The 25,719-nt window shown below is 41.3% G+C and overlaps 1 protein-coding gene across 1 annotated transcript; it reads left to right on the top strand.

The window, feature by feature from the left end:
* Positions 1–25,719, top strand: RPL29 (ribosomal protein L29). The gene is made up of 4 exons (XM_042447480.1): positions 1–142; positions 20,865–21,056; positions 24,729–24,793; positions 25,496–25,719. The coding sequence occupies exons 1-4, from the start codon at positions 1–3 to the stop codon at positions 25,592–25,594; spliced, it is 498 nt and encodes a 165-aa protein (XP_042303414.1). The 3' UTR covers positions 25,595–25,719.

Here is a 25,719-nt window from a genome sequence, read left to right as displayed (position 1 = left end):
ATGAGAGGAACTCAAAGTCTGCCACGTGCAGCAGCACTGCAGCAGAGGCTCTCAAATCCCATTGCCAGACAGCTGAAGCACCCAGGCATGCAGACAGGCAAGAAGGACAGTCCAGAATGTGAGGTACTGTCAGCCTTGAAAGGTAAAACCTGAAAGCCACACTGAGCACAACTCCTTATCATAAATTAAACTGCAAGCAATCAGCCCTGCTGCTAACTGAGCATGCTGCCACTGATGATGCCAAATTTAGACCCTACAGAGAAGTGTGATCCAAATGCAAATACTAGAGAAGCAGTTTCCAGCCCTGTCTTTGGGCTGCCAAAATTCTAAACTTAGTTCCAGGTTGCCATCACTAGATGTATAGTGATTGTACAATGACTAGGACAGGGCATCTTTTCTGAAAACCTGATCATATTTCTACAATATCTAAACAGGATAATAGCCCCATATAATCAACAGGCCGATTCTTTATTAGCTGGTGAGAGTTCATGAGATACAAAACCTCTAGAGTCCTAAATGTTTAGAGAAAGTGTAGTCATTTGTGTAATGGACTAGGACTTCAGGAAACCAGGACTCAAATACCTGATCAGCCATGGAAACTCAGTGGGTGACCTTTAGCAAATCATAATCTCTCAGCCACTGACAAGGCAATGGCAAGTCTCCTCAGAATAACTCTTGGCAATAAAACCCTGTGGTAGAGTTACTATAACTTGAAGACTCACAACAATATATGTTATTTCTCTCTGATGGTTTTCTACTGCCTTTCCTGCAACTACAAGAAATTCAGCACTGGGGGTACATATATGGGTTGGTCATGATACACAGAGGTCTGTGGGTGGCAACTAAGCTGCTAAAGCTAGTAATCTAGGATTTTTCTATTGCTTCTTTTCTGGACATTTCCTGCTTTGGTCAATGGTTCTCCTTTGGAATCCCTTCTGCAGCTGTTTGAGAGGTCAGGAAAGGGCTGCCTAATTAAGGGATTGTTCTTAGAAGTCTTGGCAAACAAAGATCCAGTCTGAGCATTGGTCTCCTTTGATGGTGATACATTCTTTTGCAATGAATTCTTTCCAGATTTCCCCAATATCAACAGACTACAATTTGTCAGGGGCCTTCAAGAGGGGCTTTCAGGCAGGGAGTGTTTGACAGTAAAAAGGCAACAAGAATGGTTTTATAAATGAAGACAGAAACTTGAGAGACATGAGATTATGCCTGTGCATGAGCCCTCTTACATCCATTTTATGTGATCCTGGAAAAAGCAGCTGGCATAGCAAGCTTAGAAGTGATAAACTTATTTATAAATTTCAGTGGGAGGTACTTCAGTTCAGAGCATATTTAGATTTGCAGCTATTGACTGTGCTTATACAAATAAGAGCAGAGTACAATGGTAGATCTCCTTCTGTAAGACATATCCTGGAGTCCATACAGTCAGTCCTCCATATTAAAAAAGCAAACCTTGATTTTGTCATTTTATATAAGGGGCACCATTTTACTATGCCACTATATTTAATGGGACTTGTGCATCCACAGATTTTGGCATCCACGAAAGGTGCTGGAACCAAATCCCAGCAGATACTAAAGGCTCACTGTACCTTACTTCTGTTCTGTCCACACATTTTGTGTGTATGTGTATGTGTGCACTCACGCATGCACCTTCAAGTTGCCTGTCAACCTATGGCAACCCACAGGAGACTGTTGGATCTTCTTTGGCAAGAAATAGTCAGAGGAAGTTTTGCCAGTTCCTTCCTCTGAAGTAGAGCTGTATTTGTTGTTGTGTTCCTTCAGGTTGTTCCTAGGTTATAACCTGTCATGGGGTTTTCTTGTCGATGCCGTATTTGTTTAGATGGGGTTTGCCTTTGCCTTCCTCTGAGGCTGAGAATGTGGCTTGCCCAAGATCACCCAATGGGTTTCCATGGTTATGTGGGGATCTGAACTGAGGTCTTCAGAGTCATAGTCCAGTGCTCCAATCACTACACCATACTGCCTCAAAGCTATATTCCACAGTTCTTTCCCACAGAGGCATGGAGCGTATGAGGATACCAGGCTACTGACTGTTCTACACTTGTTTGCAGACATTAGACATATACAAAAGCTAATCCTCACTAATGATAGAGAGCTGTGGAAAATGTTGATGGAGAATCCAGATAATATTACTAGATCACTGTATTCCAGTGTTTTGGGGAAATGGGTTATAAAATGCATAACAGTGCAGCACAGAGAGCCAGAGTGCTATTGAATATTTAAGGATTGATGGTTCTTTAGTTAAAAACTACCTTCTTTCAAGTTGCATGCCTTTTAGGGTTTTTTTCTCTACTCATTGTGCCTGTAGAATTGATTAGAGATTATCTGCTTTTGTACCTTGCTGTTTTAATTACTGTTTCCCTTTCATTTTCTCCCCTTTCTTTTATAGCAAAACAATGCCATAAGGTTTGGACAGGAAGCAATAGAAGGGTCTGTTCTGCAAGGAAGAAGCTGCTAATCACCATTCCAGGGGAACTTTGTTGAATGGAATGTGCTTGCTAATATGTATTGCAGAAGGATTTTGGCCATTAAAAAATCTGGCATTGCTTGTTGATACATATGCATATTCCACCTTGGCTCTCAACCTATATTACTTTGACAACTGTTATGTTAAATTCTTGAACTGTGTGGTATTATGTAGGTGAGGTAAAGTACTGCCTAACTGTCTGGCCTGATCTGAGTTAAAAAAAAAACAACAACTTTATTCCAAGTCTAGTCTCACTCCTAAACTCAGGAAGTGGCCTTTGAATGAGCTCAGAGTTTGGAAAGTTAATTTGGACTACAGCTCCCAGAATCCCATAACCAATATAGCTGGACCAGTGGCCATAGTGGCCACTGATCCAGGTATATTGACTTATGACCATATTGGGAAATTCTGGGAGTTGCAGTCCAAAAAGTATGACTGATGACCATATTGGGAAATTTTGGGAGTTGCAGTGCAAAACGTAAATGATCCAATCAATCTGGGTCAGATGAACTGCCAGGATTGCTTCAGCATTTGAGTAGTCAGCCAATGGTACTAAAAGGTCAGAGACTGAGCAAGACTTCAGAACTAAATGGGCAGATTTCAAAACTGCTCTGACATGAGCTCCCTTCATTTGGTGTCCAGGAGATACCACACAGAGAGCTGTTTGTAAACAGTGTTTCATACAAAATGGACACAGATGTCACTTACCCTCTGCAAAGTGTGAATAAACTAAACTTCACAGACTAGTGCCATACCTGTGTCTACGTTTATATGTTTATGAGAATTTCTAGATATGTGTTCATTCATAATTTGTACTCAGAAATAAAAAGTCACATTTATTAAAACCTTATCTATTTAGAATGTGTGATTTGTGAAATTTGATAAATTCTTCCAAAATGAGCTGAAATGCAAAATTCCATCAATCTGTACTGGATAAAGTCAGTAGATCATGGAGCTGTTCCTTGTAAGGAGAGGAACATATTGTACCTACCTGCCATATACGTATCACTGTTAAAAGTGAGGAGCCTCTTAGGGTGGCCAGAATAGTTTGGGCTGCCTCTGGAGAATGTGAAAATCTGAGAATGTGTGACATGCAAAAATAAAGAGGAAATTTTCCAAATAAGATGCACCTCCCAAATGCAGTTACTGCCATTGTGAAAGATGAGCACATGTGGGTTAGTTTTACTAATAATCAGTAAACTGATAAATTAAGAAATGATAAGCAAACCTTTCAGATATTTCTGTCTTGTCAGCAACTCCTGTAAAGCAACTGTACAGACTTCCTTTTCCTTGGGAAATCAAATGTATATGACAGATCTCTTAAATCCATGTGTTGTATTTATGAGTTGCCTCTTCACTACAAAAGAGTGCCTGAAGCAATGTACAATAAAAACACTAGGAAAACATGGGGGGGGGGGGGGAGATTCCACTGGGTTTCTCCAAATTTTCAAACATTTTCTGTATCCACTATACAAGAACTCCTCCTAGTGGCAGTTTATGTACCTACTTAACCTATCAAGACTCGCTTTGATTGACTGCTGTGTGTCTATGTATGTTGTTTTTCTTTTGGGTCTTTTTGTTGTTCTATTTTACTTTGTTTGTTTTTCTCTCCAGTGTATTTTGAAACATGTCAGTGTGCTGTGTCCGTTTTGAGCCTGCAGAGTATCCCATGCTGAAATTACGGATTTCCACCAGATGATCCTTACTCAGTCTGGTGCCCACTATATGGGTTGTACTACAACTCCCAACATCCCCAGCCAGTCAATGGATTCTGGAAGATGTGATGCAACACATCTGTAGAGCATCAGACTGCAGAATGCCATATTAGATTTGGTGAAATGTTGATCCACGTAACTGTTGTATGCAGCCATCACCACAAAGATGATGCTGAAAAATCGGAGACTGACATGTACACAGCAGGTTTGGGGACCAAAAATACAAGAAAGAGCACAATGACCAGGTAATATCCCCATATGACCAAGAAATTGAAAGCCAGAAGGCTTGCTGTAGGTTGAAATTTGGCTGGAACTGAAACAGTTAGCATGAGCATGACTTGGGACAGTGTTTCTTCAGCCTGGATACAGCTGACCATGCATTCCTATGACCTCTTGGGGGGGGGGAACAGTATCTTATTTTTACTGTGGTTGATATTACCCCCTGGGGGGAGCTCTTTCAGACTATTCCTACCTAACACCATCATCACCAGCATCCCCCACAATACCATCAGAAAACCCTGGAACAGTAGTACAGGAAAGTGGTGGTACATGGACCAGTGCTGGTCCCTGAGCCATTGGCTGGTAGTCCCTGGAGAGATTTTTTGGAAGAAAAAAACAGTGGTAGCCAGTAGTGTAAATATAATACCTACCCCTGGGATGGGGGAGGGGGGTACTGCCAGTGTCCCACATCAGATGGTTTAAGACAACATGGCCCTTGACAATATGGTCCATCTATGAGTTCATTGTTTTGTGATGAAAAACATCAAGAATGAACAACTGAATAGCAATAGCAATAGCAGATACATTTCTATACTGCTTTTCAGTGAACTAAGCATTCCCTGAGTGGTTTACAACATGTAAGCCAATTGCCCACAATGGACTGGGTGACCTATGGAAGGATGCAAGGCTGTGTGGACCTTGAAGCTCCTGGGATCAAACTCACAACTTTGTGACATGCTGTACAAGCATTTAACCACGGCACCACCAGGGCTCCCTCCCTGAATGGTACAGTGTTACCAAGAACTGTCCAAATTAAGCTTCCATAAGGTTGTCACTCTATGATAAAAGCTCCAGACATGTTCAGATCTACAGTACAGCTCTTGACACCACTCAATGACCTTTTCAGTTTCTCAGTCCTTTAAAAATATGGTTTAATCTGTTTCTAAAGGTGATGCTATGTTTTTATTGCTATCATAGCATGCAATATTATACTAATCTAGTGTGATGGTTACTGTGTTAGACTTGGTCTGGGAGACATGGGTTCAAACCCCCCCCCCCCCCAGTGATGAAACTTGTTTAGTGATCTTGGGCCAGTCATGATCTCTCAATTATTCTATCTCACAAGGTTGTTGTGAGGATAAAAAATGAAGAGGAGGAACTCTTTGTCTGATACTTGGTACCACGTGGAGGATAGTTGTTGTTCAAGTGTGTTTTCCAAGTTATTTTTAACTTATGGCGACCTAAGACATACCTATCATGGGGTTTTCTTGGCACGATTTGTTCAGAGGGGGGTTTGGTTTCCTCTGAGACTGAGAGGGTGTGACTTACCCAAAGTTGCCCACTGGGTTTCCATGGCTGGCAGGGTTTTGAAACCTGTTCTCCAGAATCATCATCTAATGCGCAAACCACTACACCACACAATGAGATACAAATCTCATAAAATAATACATCTTAGGAGTGGATATTAAAAAAAGATAGGGTATAGAAACCTTAATAAATTATTGAAATGAATGACTGATATAAATTTATACTGAGAAACTTACCCCACATCACTCCATTAGTTAACTGAAACACCAAATGTGCATGTCCATCCATTCACATTGAGCACTGTGCATCCAGGCACAATGACACTCTATGTGCAACTTCACTTTCACAACTTTGACCCAAACACATCCATGGTACAAAAAATCCAGTAACTTCTGAAGGGGAATTAATGCACATATAGGACGCCAACAAGGTGCCAGCTACAGTAACACCTGCAGAACAAAGTACCTCTCTGTATCAGGTTGAACCAAGTGTTTTTCAGCTCCATAACAGATGGCTCAGGCAGAATTTATTGTATCTTGGGCTACTAGTTTCAGCTCTCAGGTCTGCCACAGGCACATCACACAGTACACTGACATGTTGTTTGAACCCTATTGCTGAAGCTGGTAGATTAGGGTGCAGTCTAGGTTTGTGACTGTTGTTTCACCACACTATTATGCAAATTATGCATGAGAACCTTGCCTGTACTATTTTTATATAGTGCAGGCATGTGGTGCACAGCACTATATGTCTAAAAGATAGCAGAAAGAGGTTATAAATCAGGGTTGAGAGTCATGTGCCCTTCCAGATGTTGTTGAACTAAAACTCCCACTATTGTTCACCATTAGCTATGCTAATACTAGATAAGGCTGATAGGAGATTTAGGAGGCCAACAGCGTTGTTAGATATTAAGGCATTCCAAGGTGTGTATGTGTGTGTCCAATGTGTTAATTTTTTTAAAAAAATCTGATGTATCATCTTTTTCTCTGTTAAAATGCAGCTGAGAATAAATCTGTTCAACAGCTTGGCTTTATGTAATATTTAGTGAGTGTGTAACTCTCCAAACACAGAGGAAAATATATATATATATATATATATATATATATATATATAACCATTGAGAAGCCTGCAAATTGCCGTAATTAAAGTGTAATACAGATGATTGCAAACTGCCACAGCAAGGTCTAAGAGAGAAGTCTAGGGGCATGTCAGGCAAAGAAATGCAGACAGATGGTTATGAAATCACGTATAACAGATAATAGCTTGTGATTAACCTTAAGTAGCAAAAATCCATATAACTGAAACAAAGCAAGCAATACTCCTGAAAGGAGGGAGAGAGTTGTTACTGGAAATCAGCAGGATGCTTTATCAGTATGTTTCTTTTTCTTCTGCTAATCTGTTTTCTTTCAGCTTTGACGGATATGGAGCCAGCTAGCAGGAAGAGTTCTGAAAAAACCACCAATCCAAGCCCACCTAAAAAAGGATTTCCAAAAAGGGTGCAATGGAAAACTCCCATCTGCAGAATGGGTCAAAATCCTATTGTCTGTTGCACATTCAGCCATGGAGATGGATAGGAAATGGAAAATGTGATGGTTTAAGTCTTTCTGTTGAGCAGGGACAACCCAAGACATTTTGCTGCCTGAGGCCAAACAGCAAATGATATCTCAAACTCCCAGCCTCACCTAAGTTCCATAATATCTACAGCCAGCTAGATTACTTTGGTACACGAGGCAGAAAACCTAACAAATACCTCTCCAACCCTAACAAATACCTCTCCCCTGGCCATACAAATAAGAGAGGGAGGGAAGAATAAATTACTGTACTTTTCATGATATCCAAATTCTGCTGCTTGAAGTAGCTACCACACTTTGCCTAAAGCAGGGTGTGACATGGGCATGCCTCCAGATGTTGCAGGACTGCAGCTACTAACACTCCTGCTCAGTCACCTAGGCTGGCTAGGCCTGCTGGGAACTACAGCCCCACAACATTTGGAAGGCTACATGATTCTCACCCATGGCCTAATGGCAGGGACGTAGCTAGGATTTTAGGAAGGGGGGGGGGGCCCGACTAAGTGCCCCCCTTATAATGGGGCTTGAATGCGGCGGCGCAGCAGCCCACCCCCATCCTTTTTCTTAGGGGAGGGGGGGGGGCCCGGCCCCCCAGACCCCCCCCCCTGGCTACATCCCTGCTAATGGTCATGCCACCAAGTTCACCAGGGTTCTTTTACATCAGCAGCTTGGCTCCCAAGTCAATGGGGCAACAAATCCATTTCAAATCAGTGGGGTAGTAAAACTGTTCCAGGTTATAGCTAGGTTATGTGCTGGGCCAGTCTAGGACTAGAATTCAGCACTTTGGATAGTTCCTTAAAACCTGGAGTAGACTCTCCACCACCGCACTATGGGAGCCACCATCTCCCACTGCTGTTTTAACTTGCACCACTATCTTTTAAAAGTGTGATGCTATGCTCTCACTAGGATAGCTTCTGGCTGAATATAAATAAAGAATAAATAAATAAACTTTATTCTTATACCCTGCCTTTCTGCTGCAGCAATCAAGGCGGCTTACATGACTAGAATATATTGGAATAATACATACTCTCAATAAATAAACTGACTCCCCCCCCTTATATAAGATTAACATAAGATTCAGTGCCCCACTTGTCTCCTCACCACATGCCTTGGTGCTACCCATCTTTGGCCCTCACACTGGCAGATCTATACCACTATTGTTGGCATTTACACTGGCAAAATTTTAAACCTTAGCAAACAAGGGGCTATATTAGCTTAGATCCCCAACTCCAATGCACCTTCAGGATCTTCCAGTGCAAGAGCCAGTGTAAATGTAAAACAAGATTGAGCTCTTGGCGTCTCACAGAGTCTGTGATAATAACAAAGGACTGACCAAACTCACTACAATAATTTAATGTATCTTAAACACAAGTTTCACTTCACCAATAATTTCTTCTTCCTTCCTCTTCTCTTAATAATAATAATAAGATTTATTTGCTTCAACATGTTAAAATCATAGACTCCTAGAATTGAAAGAGACCACAAGGAGACCATGCCATGCAGGAAGGCACCATCAAAGCACCCCCGACAGATGCCCATCCAGCCTCTGTTTAAAAACCTCCAAAGAAGGAGACACTATCACTCTCGGAGGTAGCATACACATTAAGTTCAGACCAGAAGTGTGTTGGAGGGCAGGAGAAGATTAAAGTGAGACACAAGAAAAACCTTCACATTTCTAAAGACTCTGAGAGAGGAAGGGAAATCCCTATAACATTGCTTGCTGGAGAAGAAAGGGCAGGAGGCAACGGATTTAACTTGGAGAGGAGCCACTACATTAAATATTAAGGGAAAACTCTGCTTACTGCCTGAAAAATGGAATGATAGTATTAACTACTGAAAGAAGCTTTAAATTTTAAGATTTTAAATAAATATTTGGAAGCAGTAGTAGAACTATGGTGAATGAAAGAAGTTAGGTGTCACTATGGTCCAAAACACACTGCAGAAATAATCCAGTTTGAGACCATTGTAACTGCCCCGAGCTGTGCCAGGGAATCCTGGGAATTGTAATTAATTGTGGCACCAGAGCTATTTGAAAAAGAAGGGTTAATGTCTCACAAAACTACAGTTTCCAGAATTCCCTAGCATTGAGCCAGGAAAGTTAAAGTAGCCTCAAACTGGATTATTTCTGCAGTGTGTTTTGGACCTAGGACAGTGAGATTCCCTTCTGGACATAGACTGTCAGCTCCTCTCCAAGTTAAGCCCAAACAAAGAATTTTATTTGTCAAAAAGAGGGATGGGGTCAATGCAGTTCAATGCAGGATGGAGTTGAGGGCCAAACTGGGGCTGAACATGGAGAGAGGGACGGTACTGCAGCCACAAGGTTGTAAGTTCGATGCTAGGGCTCCCACATTGACTCAGCTGTCTATCCTTTCGAAAGTCGGTAAAATGAGTACCCAGTTTATGGGGCAATTGGCATACAGACTGTAAACTGCTTAGAGAGTGCTGAATTCACTATTATGTGGTATAGAAATGTAAATGCTATTGCTAAATACTATTGCTACTAGAAACTTCCTTCTGCAACCACCAAAGGGAGATACACTGTCATAACAGGAGATTATGCCAGCATATGCCAACCAACAGTTTCCAGCAAGGGAGTTAATAGTGCAGATATCAGCAGCAGTCCCTATGGTTAGTGCTACAACTGGAAGAAATCTAACTCTCTGTTTAATAAGGAGCAATGAAAACATTGGTCTATATGATTAAGTAAATTAATTTGGTAAGCAGTAGCCAAAAAAGCCAGCAGAATAATTGGTTTATTTAAAAATTAAACTTGCCTGTTATTTATTTTATAGCCCACCTTTCTCCCAGCATGCAAACCAAATGAGCTTACAATTTAAAATGAAGTTCAGCCAAAATCTTATATTACAAAAGTTAACAGAAATAAACAATTCTGGAAGTAACCAAAATTAATTCATCATTTAAAAAACATCAGCAATATAATGCTGAGATGCATACTCCCAGAGTATTCATAACACCAAGTCAAGGTTCAAGTGCCTAGGTTTCACAGTTAGGGTGGGAGGTATGGTAGAGACCAACAAATACATTGATGGGTTTTCTTTTATAGATTGCAATATCAGAGTCCAAGATACAGTAAACCCATATTTGTTATTGGATGAAATTTAAGGCATAGATGAGGGAAGCCTTTTCCCCCTAGGTAGGTATGGAGTCTTAAAACACTGGTTATATTACTCACAGAACTAGATATTTATGTAAATATTAAAATTATTTTATACTGATATTTATATGTGTTGATTTGCTAAACAAAACCATAATGAAGATTAGCCATAGTTGCTTTCCTATTTCAGAAACACTGTACAGAGATGAAATCCCACAGTTAGAAGTTCAGGCTAAGGAATCAGATATGGACCATTCCACAAGACAGAAAATCCAGTGTCCTTAAAAATATGTTGTTGGACACATGACAAAAAGGCCAACATTTCAAAAGTATGTTAATCCTTTTAAGTATCTTATGCAACACAGGGCATTTCTTTTATGTAAGATTGCCTGCTTATCACCTCCAGGTATTTAGAAATAAAAAGAATTGTTTGTTCAGGGAGTTGAGCCAGATGTAAAGATGCACTTATGCAGTCAAGTGTCAATCAGGAGTAACTTTTGGCTCTTATTTTGTATTTGTTTGGGGATGAACTGGGACCTTGATTTGTCCTCTGCTTTGCATCCCATGTGGCTACTACATCTTTGTAGTTGTAATACTATGAGCAATGAAAGGGTATTAGCACTTCCTGAGAATATTCTATACATAAGGAGTGGCTGCCCGCCTCACTGGGCAGGCCACTTTGCCACCAGGAGCTGCCCAGTGTGCTTCAGCTCACCCCAGCATGCCTTGCTGGGGTGAGCTTTGCCCCCACTGGCTGGCATGGGGCAGGTGGGAAGGTCCTTCCACCTCCGGTTGCCTCTCTAGGAGACGGGAGGACCACTTGTTGGTGCTCCGCTCCTCCAGGGCAGCCCATTGGCTGGGCTGCTCTGGGGGAGGAGCCACCAAGGCCATGAGGCTGCCGGGACTGGGCCTATAAAAAGGCCATGCACCCAGGCCCTGGCACCATTTTATACTCAGCTCTCTCACCCTCCCTCCCTAGGGTCTGTGGTTTTTGTCACAATTTCAGGGGTGGCAGCATAGGTCATGGATCTGGTGGGTGTGGTACCAGGGCTACAGAGCACTGGTACGGGAGTCATTCGGGACCCAGGGGCGCTAAGGGCATGTGTTGTGGCCCAGGGGCCACAATGCGGGAGTGCCTCTCAGTTACTAGGGGCTTAGAGAACACGCTGTGGTGGAAATTCCTTGTTGAAATATAAAAACTATAGAAAGATGGAGTCACCATTGTCAGCCAGAGAGATGGTTTTTGAAATAAAGGCTTGGAGTTACTAGAGCAAAGGAATAGTGAGTGCATCTTGACCTAGATGGAAGCTGGCACCAGTAGAAAGACATAACATAAACTACTGAGATAAGGATACATAGTGACATTCAGAAGCAAGGTTAGGAGGGAAAGCCACTGAATTCCTACAGGAGGGGGTAAGGAGTGATGATGCAGTTTTAATGTATGCATGTATTTCTGTTCTGATTGTAAGAATTCTATATGTTTAAATTGTAATTAGCCAATCAGGTGTATTGAAGAAGCTTCTTTGTCTTGAATAATATAAAAAGAGCCATTTTGTCTTGTTCGAGGTTCTCAGCTTTTTGGAACTTGAATTCCACTGAGTTCAATGTTTTCCTTTGTCGACAACTGGAAATAAACTTATGGATTTTCAATTACTAGGTCCTCTTGCTAATCCTATTGATCTGCCAATCCTAGAAATCTAAGTTTCCTGAAATTTCTGTTACAACGCAATCGACTGGTGGCATGAGTGTGAGATAGTGTTCCTTAGCCCCTAGGTCATCCCAATGCCTGGTAGTCACCAGGCAAGCGGCTTATCGAACAACCGGGGGGTTGTTCAATATTACAGATCCTGACCTCATGCTTTGGGCCAACCCTACCAATTTTGCTGCTTGCTAAATAAAGTTGTGGCCTTTCTTCCAGCTTTTGCCTTTTGTGTTTCATTACGGCGGCCTCCCAGGCAATTGTAAATCAATCAATCAATCAATATTTGTCCACAGAATATTAATTCTTGTTCTGTTGGTATTAAAAGCCATGGGCTTTGTGGAGATATTTTATTGCTGTTGTGTGTCTTCAAGTCATTTCTGACTTATGGCAACCCTAAGGCTTCATGCGGTTTTCTTGACAAAATTTGTTCAAAGGATGTTTGCCATTGCATTCCCCTGAGGCTGAGAGCATGTGATTTGCCCAAGGTCACCCAGTAGGTTTCATGGCTGAGCAGGGAATCAAACCCAGGTCCCCAGAGTTGTAGTCCACCACTCAAACCACTATGCTATGCTGGCTCTCATAAGGACATTACAAACAGATAAATCCACATAGTAATTATACCAATACTGACTTGCTCCAACCTATGAGAAAGATGCACGAATGGAATGAAAGATAAAGTGTAAATAAGCATGGTGCAGTTCAGAATGAAAAACTTTAAGCAACACATATATGAGAATCCATTAGAACTGCAATTGATAGACCTTTTATTTTTAAATGGTGAAAGTCCTTTAGAAATAAGCACAGTATGACGTCTGAGTGTTTTGAGGAAAGGATTTGGATGCTTAAAATCTCTTTTTATCCAGAATGTATCTGTTGTGGACACCAGTAATGTGAAACAGCAAGCAGAAAAGAGACAATTTTAAATCTCACATACATTTAATTAAATTTAAATTACAGATATGAAAAATGCCCCAATATTGATACATTCCTTGTGGAGACTGCACTAACCCCTGGCTGGATTACACACCTGAAGACAAAGCTCCAAAGAAAAGGCATCAACAAAAAAAATCACCCTCTGGAAAGTTCACACCTCTTACAGTTACAAATAACACCTAAAATAACTATAATTGAGAGAGAGTAAAAGAGGGAAATGTGTGCCTGCAGTTCAAAGTGTTCAGCCTATATTTTAACATATCCACTGCTCCTTCCTATAGTCAGTCAGTCAAATCCTCTCAGTTCTTTTTTTGTTCATGCCTGACAAAACAACATAAAACAGATTTTCCACCCCAAAATGAAGCCTTTTCAAAAGCTGAAAGTGGTAATATTGACATAGTCCTTAAACTCTTCTTTATATTTTCTTTTGAAATTATAGGTTGTACTCAATGGTTGTCTGAGTGGAAGATATTGAGCACAGCTAAGCGGCCCACTTTCCTCCTCCCTACCACAGTTACTTGTCCCTGCTGCTGTTGTAATAATAATAATAATAATAATAATAATAATAATAATCCTTTTCAGCAGATCAGGGGTCCCTCTTGAATGGCGAAGGATGGATTGTGCAGAGCTGCATTGTGAGGAGATGAAATAACTTGATTTTCAGTACAGGGATCTTGTGCCCATGAAATTCATACTGCAGTATGATCCCTCCATCTGACTTCAGGGTTTTCCTCCTATACACTGTTGTTGTTTTTGTTGTTGTTGTTGTTGTGTGCCTTCAGATTTCCTTGGCAAATCTATCACAGGGTTTTCCTGGCAATATTTGTTCATAAGGGGCTTGCAATTGCCTTCCTCTGTGGCTGGGAAAGTATGATTTGCCCAAGGTCGGCCAGTTAGTTTCCATAAGCACGTGTTATCACATGGGGCAAAATTGGAAGTTTAAAGTGGGGCCAATGCAGGGTCATCCAGGGTTTAAGGATAAATTCACAGCTGCTTTTCACATGACGCTGCAGGCAATCAGAAGAGAATCTAGAGTAAATGTGAGGTCAATAAAGAAATAAGTAAATTCACAAAACTACCAGATTTATGTTTCCATTTTGCTTGCTAATTGACTCTCTTCACCTAATGGCTGCTGTGTGGAAAATGACTTAGTCTTAGTGCCTTGCTGGAAGGGAAGGAGAATGCTCTGGTCCCTTAAAGGGATACACTCATACTTCCCTCTTTATTCTCCCTGGCCCTGGCATTTGGAGCCTGGGGAAGCGAAAGATCCAATCCAAGCATCCTTTCCTGGGCAGAATGAGGAAAATGCTGGGATCGAAAGGAAGGGAAGAGAAGGGAAGCTGCGATCCAGGAGCAGAGATGCAGCTACCTGCTACTCCAATATGAGCCTTCCTCCTCCTCCTCCTCCTCCTCCAACTCCTGGCCAGGTCTTTAGCAGGGACTGTGATGGAGGGAGCCAGCAATAGGGAAAGCCCGCCCAGCTGCACCGGAGAGCAGCTTCAGAAAAGGTGGGAAGTGCTCGCTCGCTCAGCCCAGGCCCCTCCCCTCCCCAGAGCATGTGTGTGTGCACGCACTTGTGGAAATGACAGTTTTGAGCATGCTCAGAAAAGGTATTTATAAGCTTGCAATAGGGATTTGTTTGTCTCCTTTTGATAACCAAATTCGCATTGGGCCCACCTTAATGTGCTTTTAACCCCTTATTGTGCTCTGTGTGTGATAACCAATAGCAAATGGGATTGCTTTTCTGGAATGCCACCACTTTAACCATTTTTGGGATGGAAGCACATAGGACTTAGACATGATAAAGGCCGTAGTGATTTGGCCCCTTGTCTCCAGAGTCCTAGTCCAGCACCCAAACCACTACACCACACTGGCTAGTCCAATCCAGATCTCACCAATACTCTTCAGGTGGACCCTCAACCATCTGGTGAGAGGATGGAGGGGTATAGGGAACCGGTAGTAGTTGTGGGGAAAGTTAGATTGCAAAAGCTGCCTCCTTTACTTGTGCAACAGACACAATCCTGTGTTTCCAAATGATTGTGTATCTGTGATTATATTTGCAAAACATGACATTAATAATGAGAGAAATCTGTTACGTATCAACAAACAGATCATTATCCATGGTGATGGTACATCACCAACCTCTGGCTTCTGCTACTACTTTTACCTCACAGAGAAAAACTACAGCGTAAGTGATATGAAGCTGGAATTAACTTCCATAATGTTGTCTTTGTGAAAGGCTATAAACATTAATCATAGGCTGCATCCGCATTGCAGAACTAATGCAGTTTGACACCACTTTAATTGCTATGGCTCAATGCAATGGAATTCTGGGATTTGTAGTTTTGTGAACTATTTAGACCTTTGGTGCCACAACAAACTACAAATCCCAGAATTCAATAAGATGGAGCCATGGCAGATAAAGTTATGTCAAATTAGATTATTTCTGCAGAATGGGACTTCCTTGAAATTCCAAAATTTTTCATGCAAATGATTAGGATTAGAGCACACAGAGAACATGCCCCAGTGTAGCATAATGTTTATCTTTGCCAAATACAAGTATACCTCAGTTAACAAAGCCTCTGACAAACAAGCACCTTTTTACAAAGTCTTCTTATGTTTGCCCACCAACCCCACATTTCAATCTCTGCTGGATTGTGATACATTGAAAGAACTGGAATCTTAAACGCTGCCTGTGCTGTTAAAGTGGAGCTGCTGAATTTGTTTCTCTTCCCTTCTTTCTGCCACAAAGAAGCCTAGATTACTATGTGAAAAAGAGACAGGATCACATACATGCCACATTCATATAGAGAAATTCTGAGATAATGCCTTTGGTTTCTTACAATCATATTCCATGGACAGAGAATCTTATTTTGTTTGATAGTGTTGGTTTCATGTTGATAAACCAGTTGCATTAGCCTTTTGAAAATTCTGCATACCAAAAGCAAGGCACCCAAAAGCAAGATACAACAATTTTAAATAGAAAGTAATTAGCAATATGATGAAGCAATAAACTATCACATTTTTAAGGCAACAGTAGAGACAGATTTGCAATACACGCACACAATAAACTCAGACTGCCTTGTTCTCACATCCCATTGGGTTGTCCAAATTATTATTTGCAAGCCGTTTCGCTCAGTAGTACTTATTCTACACCAGAAAAGTTTGAGGCAGCATGAAACACTGATGTCTATGCTCTTGACCAATGCCTCAAACAACTAATTTGCAATTGACAAATGCCTCAGACAACTTCGCAGTGCAATGTGATGGGGAGGGGGGAAATTCAGCACAAATTTGTAAACTGTCGACAAAAAAAATGCTTTGCTTCACTTCTCAGTGATCCTCACAATAGTGTATGTTCAATCCACTTCCACAAAGTGCTTTGTAAACAATACTAACAAACACTTTCCTCAAGCCTCCCACAGTTCTGCAAACATTTACACACACCAACTGCATCAAGCGTGCACACACCCACTTCTGTTTCTGCATGTATGATCTGAGACCATTTATAAACTAAAATGATTTACAGGCCTTTAGTTTAGGCTGGTATTCCACTGATTATGACATTTCAAGGGGTGCCAATAAGAGCATACAAATTGCCTTATTGGGCCACACTGGAGGTTTGTCTAATACTACTACCCAAACACACCTAGAAGGTTCAAATACTAGATATTACAGCACTGGACATTCCACTTGTTATCCTCATCATCTAGAAATGAAAGTTATTGTTACTCTTTCCATTGCTTTTGGCATTTAGGGACTACAGTGAACCCTTGTTATACGCTGGAGTTTGGTTCCAAGATCCCCCGTGCCGTGTATAACAAAATCCGTGTATGCTCAAGTCCCATTAAATATAATGAGATAGAAAAATGGTGTCCATTATAAAAATGGAAAATCAAGGTTTGATATTTGAAATTTATACTTTTTTTGACCATTTTCAAACTGTGTATGCTTGAATCCGTATATACTGTACTTTGCCTTTTTTGAAGAGGTCACCGGAAGCTTACTATTTAAGCTTGAATCCCTGGCCTGGGAGGAGAAGGAGAGGATAAATTATTTTCATCCATGGCGTTGCCTTCTAGGGCCATCTTACAAAACACACTGCAGAAATAATCCAGTTTGAGACTGCTTTAAGTGATCTGGCTCAATGCTAGGGAATTCTGGGAACTGTAGTTTTGTGAGACATTAATCCTTTATCAAAGAGCCCTGGCGCCACAATAAACTACAAATTCCCAGGATTCCCTAGCACTGAGCTAGAGCAGTTAAAGCGGTCTCAAACTGGATTATTTCTGCAGTGTGTTTCGGACCTATATAACACATCATAACATGAGAAGAAAATGGCAGTCTCTGCCAGGTCCAATTGCAACAAACCATTGTCAAAAGCTCACTCTTAGGTTCATAAAATTACTGGACTGGGAGAGACACAAAAAGTCACTGAATACAGCACTCCAAACTTACAAAGTATATTGTATTTGAACGTTCTGTTTTGCTATCACTAATGCTGACTGTTGATATCTCTTTTCTCTGTGATTGTTTACATGTGGTCCGCGGACTGCAGACCCTCCAAGGTGGTGCGATGTCTTCATAGGGAGGTCCACGAAGGCTTGAAGTCAACAAAGAAGCAGGGAGGCAATCTTATGTGCTAATGGAGGGCTAATGGTATCAGCATGCTGGGGTCAGAGGAGAAATGAGCACAGGAAGCAGCACACATGTGGGTGAAATATGAGTCTGTGGGTGGGCAGCCACATGTGTGGAAGACAAGGCAGGAGAGTTCAGGTCCTTGTAATGGAGAGTTAATGGGGCAGCCCAGACTATCAGGATATGAGGCCGCCACAGAAGGGCATGGCTTAGAATGTGTCTGAAGAAAATAGGAGTGGTGAGGCAATAAATGTAGAAAGGAGGTTAGGCTTATTTGGAGAGGCAGTGCACCTCTGAATATTAGGGTATGGATAAATATTATCCCTGGGAGAGGCTCGGGGGATGATCATCGAGCCTGCATTACAAGTTGGAAGATGAACAAAAGATTAATGTCTTGTTCAAAAAATGTATTAGAATTATATTTTTATGAGGACCAACTGAGGCTGCATGTACACTGCAGAAATAATGCAGTTTGACACCATTTTAAGTGTTGTAGCTCTATCCCATGGAAACCTGGGATTTGTAGAACAGTTTTACAAAGTCTTTAACCTTCTCTCACAAAGTATGCTGGTGCCTCACAAAGCTACAAATGCCAGGATTCTGTAGGATGGAGCCATGGCAGTCAAAGTGGTGTCAAATGGCATTATTTCTGCAGTGTCAATGTTGCCTGAGAAATAAATAAAATAAAATAAAATAAAACAAGGGATAACGCTGATAAAGAGGAGGGAGGAAGAGGTTTCTGATGTACCCATCAGACTCCAGTTCCCATGAGCTGCAACTAGCCAGGTATGATGGAAGTTGTAATTTATCCTCTGCATTGCTGTAGGTTCCTTCTCTCCCTCAAGTTGGACTGGATGGCCCTTGTGGTCTCTTCCAACTCTACAATTCTATGATTTTCAGGAGATTATCGCACAGCATTTTCCTAATGAGCTAGGCACAGGATGTAACCTGAACGAATGTTATCGCACAGCTCCATTCTCATTCAGTTTTCATCTGGTCAAAACGAGAAAATTCCGTTCATAGCTGACATGATCGCTTTTGGGCTATTCCAGGTGATGTATGCACGATAATCCTAAAGGTCTCAATGCATCCTTGTGTTCTGATTGGTTGGGACGATGTCCTCCCCTCCCATCCTAGTACATCCCCAAACTCTACTCTTTTTCTGGTCATGAGAAGAAAAGGGTGACACAAGTATTTTGTTACCATTGTTACAATTTTTTTAAATTCACACTATATTAACCAGAAAAAACAATGCATGGTCGCAACCAAAATGGGGGGGGTGCAGTACTAGAAATCTCATAGCAAAAAAGAGACACGTTATGAACGACCTGAGCGCCATTACTGCTAGAACAGCAATGGGTGTGTGATAGTATTCGTTAACATCACGCTATTACGAGGTGGAGACAGTGGAGAAGCAAACAGACCTGAGAAGTATATTTAGGAGTCATCAGCATATTCATAACATCCCACTCCATATGCTTAGATCCGTTTGTTCCATCTAGCCAGGACTAGACTAGCAATGGTCTGCTGCCCCCAGACCGTGGAATGACCTGCTGGAAGAGATATGAAAGCTAAAAATGCTGACTGCTTTTAAAACAGCACTAAAGACCTTCTGGCGGGCCTACCCATTTGACTTTAAATCATGAATTTTTTTTTAATTGGCATATTTTGAAGAATGTATTATATGAATGTATTTAATGGTTTTTTTGTACTGTATTTTAACTGTTGGGTTTTATGTGTTTTTCATTGTGTTTTGTTTTTTAAAATGTTGTGCCCTGCTTCAAGCTTTGAGGAGATGTGGGAAAGAAAATTTTGTTGTTGTTGTTGCTGTTATTGTTGCTTTTGTTGTTTCCACTCCACCAAAAATATCTGAAGAAGTAGACCATAGTGTTTGAAAGCTCATGCTACCAGTTCTTTCTTTCAGTTGGTCTCAAAGATGCTACAGGATCTCTCTATGTACTGATTCCACAGGCTAACACGGCTTTATCTTTGAATTCTACCACTACTGTTGTTATCCTGTTATCTCAAAACACAATGTTTTTATTTGTTTGTTTGTTTGTTTGTTTGTTTAGAGTATTTATATCCCGCTCTTCAGCCACAAAGGCTCTCGGAGCAGCTTACAAAATGGTTAATTAGACGGTTTCCTGCCCTCAAGCTTACAATCTAAAAAGAGACACAACACAAATACACAATACACTGAGCTGTGACTTTAAACATCCAGTTAACATCCAAAATCCACAAAACAGTGATATGTGCGCATTTTGCTGCATGACCAACCTTGGGTGAGCCACACTCTCTCAGAGGAAGGCAATGGCAAACCCCTTCTGAATAAACCTTGCCAAGAAACTTTGCCAAGACAGGCCTTCTCTGAACAATGCACTCAGACACCCACTGACATGGGCCATCATGCTGATTGTCCCAAGATGCCCATCCTCCTGTCTCTTGATTGTTTTAATGCTTAATAGTATTTTATTATTCTTATGTGGGACTTACTATTTTGTTTGTTTAATGGAGGAAAGGGATAATAGGACTTATTTTTATATTGTATGAATGTTATTATTATATTGTATATTTTAATGTGTGATTTTAATTGTTTGATATTTTAGGGGAGAGTGGGAATTATTGCAATATGGGGTTTGTATGGATGTTTTAACTGTAAGTCACCTCGACTGTCATTGACAGAGAGGCAGGATATAAATAAATGTTATTATTGTTGATGTTGTTGTAAACTGCCTTGATTGTATTGGAGAGGCAGGATAAAAAATAAAATGTTTTTATTATTATAATTATTATTTATTAAGAAAACCCTGAGATGGGTTTCCCACAGTTCAAAAATGACAGTTATCTTACAAGCTGCTGCTTGAATATCAGACAAGCATAAGGCACCAGCTTTTCATACTTTATTAGTTTTTGTTCCTGAAATGGGATACTGAAAACTCTTACTGCCTTTTCCTTATCTGCCTCTTTGGATTCATTGATGTATCTAAAATATCTCTGCTTATAACCTTGGTGACTGGAATAATTGTGTTATTTGGATTTCTCTGTCCATGTTAATTAACTAATTATCCAAATAAAACAATCGAACAGGAAAAAAAGAAAAGAAATGACGGCAAACAACAACATGACCAACACGCCTACACTGGCTATATGTTTCTTTTACACAGCTGTAAAAGATAACTATCAGCTCTTCATCCTCGGCGGAATCTTTTCGACTCCAGCTCGCGTTTCCAGCCGGACACTAAAGAGTGTCGTACCTCCCGGTGCTCTTTCTTTTTAGGTCCGCCCTCCTCTACGCCCGAGGTTTTTGATTTCCCGGCATGCCTTGCGAGGGCTACTTCTCTTCCGGTTGGGTTCCCGAGCCGTAGCGGAGGTGGAGGTGAGTCTTCCTCTCGCAATCCGCCTCCATCCTCCCCCAGGAGAGCCTCATTGCTGCCGCCGGCTGCTGGAGGGCGAAGAGGGGGTTTAGGCCGAAGGAGGAAGGCTGCCATTTCTGATCGGGAGGCAGTACAGGGAAAGGGAGGGAAGGAAAGAAGGATGGCTTGCTGGGTGGCACTGGCACTAGGGATGACTAGGGTCCCAGATACACTGCAGAACTAGTCCAGTCTGAGACTGCCTTAGCTGCCCTGGGTCAGTGCTAGGGAATTCTGGGAACTGTAGTTTTGGGAGACTTTTAGCTTTCTCTGTCAGAGAGCTCTGGGGCCACAGTAAACTACAATTCCCAGGATTCCCTAGCACAGCCAGGGCAGTCAAAGCGGTCTCAAGATGGATTATATTAACATTGTATATATGTTTTTAAATGTATTACTGTTCTAATTGGATTATTTTAATTGTTTTTAAAGTGCTGTTTTACTATAGATAGATATTCACTGTTTTATATGTATATATATGTGTGTGTGCGTGTTATATATAACTCCCAGAATCCCCCGGTCCTTGTGGTCCATGTTGGCTGGAAATGCTTGGAAGTTGTATTCCAAGAAGCACTTTTCCAGGCTCTGGGAATGAATGGAGCATGGCAGTTTGGAGGCTGCCTAGGGCTGCATCCACACTGCAGAAATAACCCAGTTTGACACCGCTTTAACTGCCACGGCTCCATGCTATGGGACTGTGGGATCTGTAGATTTGTGGGACCTTTGGCCTTCTCTGTCAGGCAGCTGTGGGGCCACAACAAACTACAACTCCCAGGATTCCATAGCATTTAGATAAGGCAGTTAAGGCAGTCTCAAACTGGATTATTGTTGTTGTTGCATGTCTTCAAGTTGTTTAACTTGTGGCAACCCTCAGGCAAACCTTGGGCGAGTCACATGCTCTCAGCCTCGGGGGGAAGGCAATGGCAAACCTCCTCTGAACAAATCTTGCCGGCGGGAAAAACCATGACAGGCTCGTCGTAGGGTTTCTATAAGTTGGAATCTACCTGAATGCAAGGTGAACCTATCATGGGGTTTTCTTGGCAGATTACTTCAGAAGAGGTTTGCCATTGCTTTCCCCTGAGGCTGAGAGCATGTGACTTGCCCAGGGTCACCCAGTGGCTTTCATGGTGAAGCTGGGAATCGAATCCTGGTCTCCAAAGTCACAGTCCAATGCTCAAAGCATTACACCAACCTGGGGGCCTTGTTCACTGTATGCAATCATTTCAGTAGCAAATTGATATGCAATGACATTTTGAAGAAAAGGTAATAAGAACTATTATATGTTTTTGTCAACAGTAGCTTTCCTGTTTATGTGTGACTCGTAGTCTTAAAGGAACCATTGTCTTCAAAAGCTCTAGACTCCTGACAGTGCAGTTCTGTGCGTTTTTAGTTGGGAACGACCCCCACTGGGTTCATCAGAACTTACCTTTTCCTCGTAACTTCCCGAAGGCAAATGACTGCTTTAATGCATCATTCTAAATTGCTATTTCTTTCAACAGGTTTAAGCCATGGCCAAGTCCAAGAACCACACCACACATAATCAGTGTAAGTTTGTATGAATATTGGTCAGTATGAATTTATTTTTTGGTAAATTGTTGTCAAAATCCATTTAATTGTTCCCAACACATTCTAAATTTGAAAGTGCAAAATTGCTTTACGTCCATGGAAATGTTTACCAACAATTCCAGATGATTGGGCATCCCTCTGCTACGCTTTTGTGTGTCTGTAATTTGGAGAATTGGTGTGATCAAAAGAATGTTAGTGTACACACACTAAAGGCACACGGGGAGGAAAGGTCCTCCTGACCTTGTAGGAAACATATTGATTAATTGGTTGGGTTTATATCCTGCCTTTCTCCCAAAATGAGATTCAAGGTGGGGTAAACATTGAAGTGTATTGTTACTGACATTTTTATGCTGATCATAACAACCATGGTGATTGCATTTCAGGCCTTTTTAGGACCCCAGATAAATCTTCACTAGGACTGGGAGACCAGGGTTCAAATTTCTGCTTGGCCATGAAAAAAATACTGGGTGATCTTGAGCAAACTATACTCTCAGCCACAGAGGAAGGCAAAAGCAAGCCCCTCTGAACAAATCTTACCAAGAAAACCTCATGATAGGTTTATCTTAGTGTCAGCCTATGTTAGAATCAACTTGAAGGCAGACAGCAACAGAAACCATCTCTGGAGTGCCATAGGGTCTCTTCAAAAGCAACATACAGACATGCCTTCCAAATAGCATTGGGCCAAATGACATGAAATCCATTTTGCATAAGGTTGTATGGAAAGACACAATAGGAATGCATCCATGCAAGCATTGTCAAATTTGGGTTTATGCGTATAGCTACTTTGAATACCATGCTAGAAGAAAAGGGGTATAAAAATAAATTAATTAAATAAATTTTGTTTCCTGTAAAAGGTTCACTTGTGGCTAGAGAGAAATTTTAGGATGTAACCCTGAACAATGAGAAATCAGCAGACATGCTTAGAAAGTATTATATTGTGTTGGCTATAGCAGCCAGCACATGTACCAAAGAAACAAGATGTGTTTGCACCCATCAGAGTGCTGGTAGGATTCACAGGTACAGGTGGCAAATGAGAGGGTGGCTGAATAAATATTAACAATCTCCATGTTATCTGCTGTATCTGCATGGTGGGTGAGATACGGAGGAAAAGCATGAGTTTTTCAGTTATTAACAACAATAGCATTTCTGTTGCTGTTCATGTCACGAGTTCATTACCATTTCCCTTGGTTACTAGTTAAAATGTGTGTTGCAACTGCTTTGGAGGAATAAGATCTTTGTTGTAGTGAGCATTAGAGAGAAATGCACATCTGAAGCACAAAGTAAATTCAAAGATGTTGGCTTCCACAAACACAGGAGAAGAGCAGGAAATTGTCTATTTTCTGCAGTTGGAAAGGACCCCTGTGAAGATTCCCTTTCCTCTTTTTGATTGTGGAGCTAGTGGAGGATAGCAGCCGAAGTGCTAGGAAGAAAGGAAGCACAGGCTCATGCTCACCACTGGCTAGTGCTGGATAGGGAGCAACTGAGAGCCTTGCAGCTCTAAGTATCAAGAATGGGAAGGTGGGGAAAATGCCTTGTCATCCTCACCAAAGCAAGGAGGGTCCCTGTGCTGAGTCATGGGCAGAACTATGGACCTTGTCAGGTACATTGTACCCTTACAAAGAAGATGACATGTTTTCTCTCAGGCCATCTAGAAGGTCCTTTATAAATTCATGATTTAACATGAGACAAGCTCACAATGCTTTAAAAGCCTGCAAGAGTGTTGTGAAAATAGAATGGTGCTTTTGGGGTGGTTGGTTGATTGGGTAATACAGTGGTACCCCGGGATACGAATTGACTGCGTTACGAAATTTCCGGGTTACGAAAAAGTTAGATTGGAAAAAACTGTTCCGGGTTACGATGTTTTTTTCGGGTTACGAATTTTTTTTCGGCGCGAAATTCAAACGCGCGGCTTTCCAGCGCTAACGGAAAGCCCTTTTCGGGTTGCGAAATTACTCGGGTTACGAACGGAGCGGCGGAACGAATTAAATTCGTAACCCGAGGGAGCACTGTATTGTCCATGTGTAATTGTCCACAATCTTTATTCTAAATCTCTTAATGGTGTTAACTCCAAACAGCTCGCAAGTGGCACAGAAATGGCATTAAGAAGCCCAGGTCGAATAGATACGAATCTCTAAAAGGGGTATGTATTTTTTTTTCTCCTTGACAGTTGGTTTAGGGAGGCCTTGCATGCTGGCTGTATTCACGGGCAGGTGTTTAAAATCATGATGTAGCCATAGTCAGGAATGCAAGACCACAGAGCCTAACATTAGGCATCACAGATACTATAGAATCACATATGGATCCTGCAGAACATAACCTGCACTTTGTATGTTTACATTAACTTGGTTAAATGTGAACTTGTCCAGCACTTTGTTATAATGTGTTCTTCACATACTTCTTTTATCTAGCATCCTATATTCCCAACACTGATTTTAAATTCTTTATGTGGATCAGTGTAACTGATGAGATCAGTTTCTTAATGCAGTGGAAGGGGTTTCAAAGTGAAAGAGTTTTTGCAAACTTTTTATTAATTTTTCTCTAGTGAGCTCAAGGTGGGGTAAATGGCTGCCTTCCTTCCCACTTTATTCTCACAACAGACTTGTGAGGCAGATCAGGATGTGAGAGGGACTAGTCAACAGTTGTCTTGTGTGTTTCTGTTGTTCATAGAATCATAGGGTTGCATCACTTATTGTAGTCAAAGACCTTGTTGAGGAGCCAGGCTTCATCTTGTAAATTTACAGAGCCCATCCTGTTGTTTACACACTCTTATAAATAGTAAAAGACCTGCAGCCAAATAAGTGAATTGCCAGACTAATGATATTTAATTTATTCCTCCTTTTAGGTTGATCCCAAGTTCTTGAGGAACATGCGCTTTGCAAAAAAACACAACAAGAAGGGGCTGAAAAAAATGCGAGCCAATAATGCTAAAAATGCCAAGTAACCAACTCATCTTTGAAAAGCAAAAGGGACTGACTTGCTAGGAACTTGGATCAGCAGTTTTTCCTCTTTCTCTTCATTTTCACTCAAAGCATTTTGTTTAAATAAAACTTGAGTGTGATGTACATA

Source organism: Sceloporus undulatus, chromosome 2, assembly GCF_019175285.1.
Source record: "Sceloporus undulatus isolate JIND9_A2432 ecotype Alabama chromosome 2, SceUnd_v1.1, whole genome shotgun sequence".
Lineage (NCBI taxonomy): Eukaryota > Metazoa > Chordata > Lepidosauria > Squamata > Phrynosomatidae > Sceloporus > Sceloporus undulatus.
Note: the sequence above shows the minus strand (reverse complement) of the source record. Positions and strands in the feature narration are given on the sequence as shown.

Bases quoted from the DNA above. Each gene is read 5' to 3' on its own strand.
- RPL29 (XM_042447480.1), top strand. From the start codon at position 1: ATGAGAGGAACTCAAAGTCTGCCACGTGCAGCAGCACTGCAGCAGAGG. The intron at 21,057-24,728 runs GTGAGTCTTCCT...AACTCCAAACAG, and splicing joins GAGCCGTAGCGGAGGTGGAG to CTCGCAAGTGGCACAGAAAT. The intron at 24,794-25,495 runs GTATGTATTTTT...TCCTCCTTTTAG, and splicing joins GATACGAATCTCTAAAAGGG to GTTGATCCCAAGTTCTTGAG.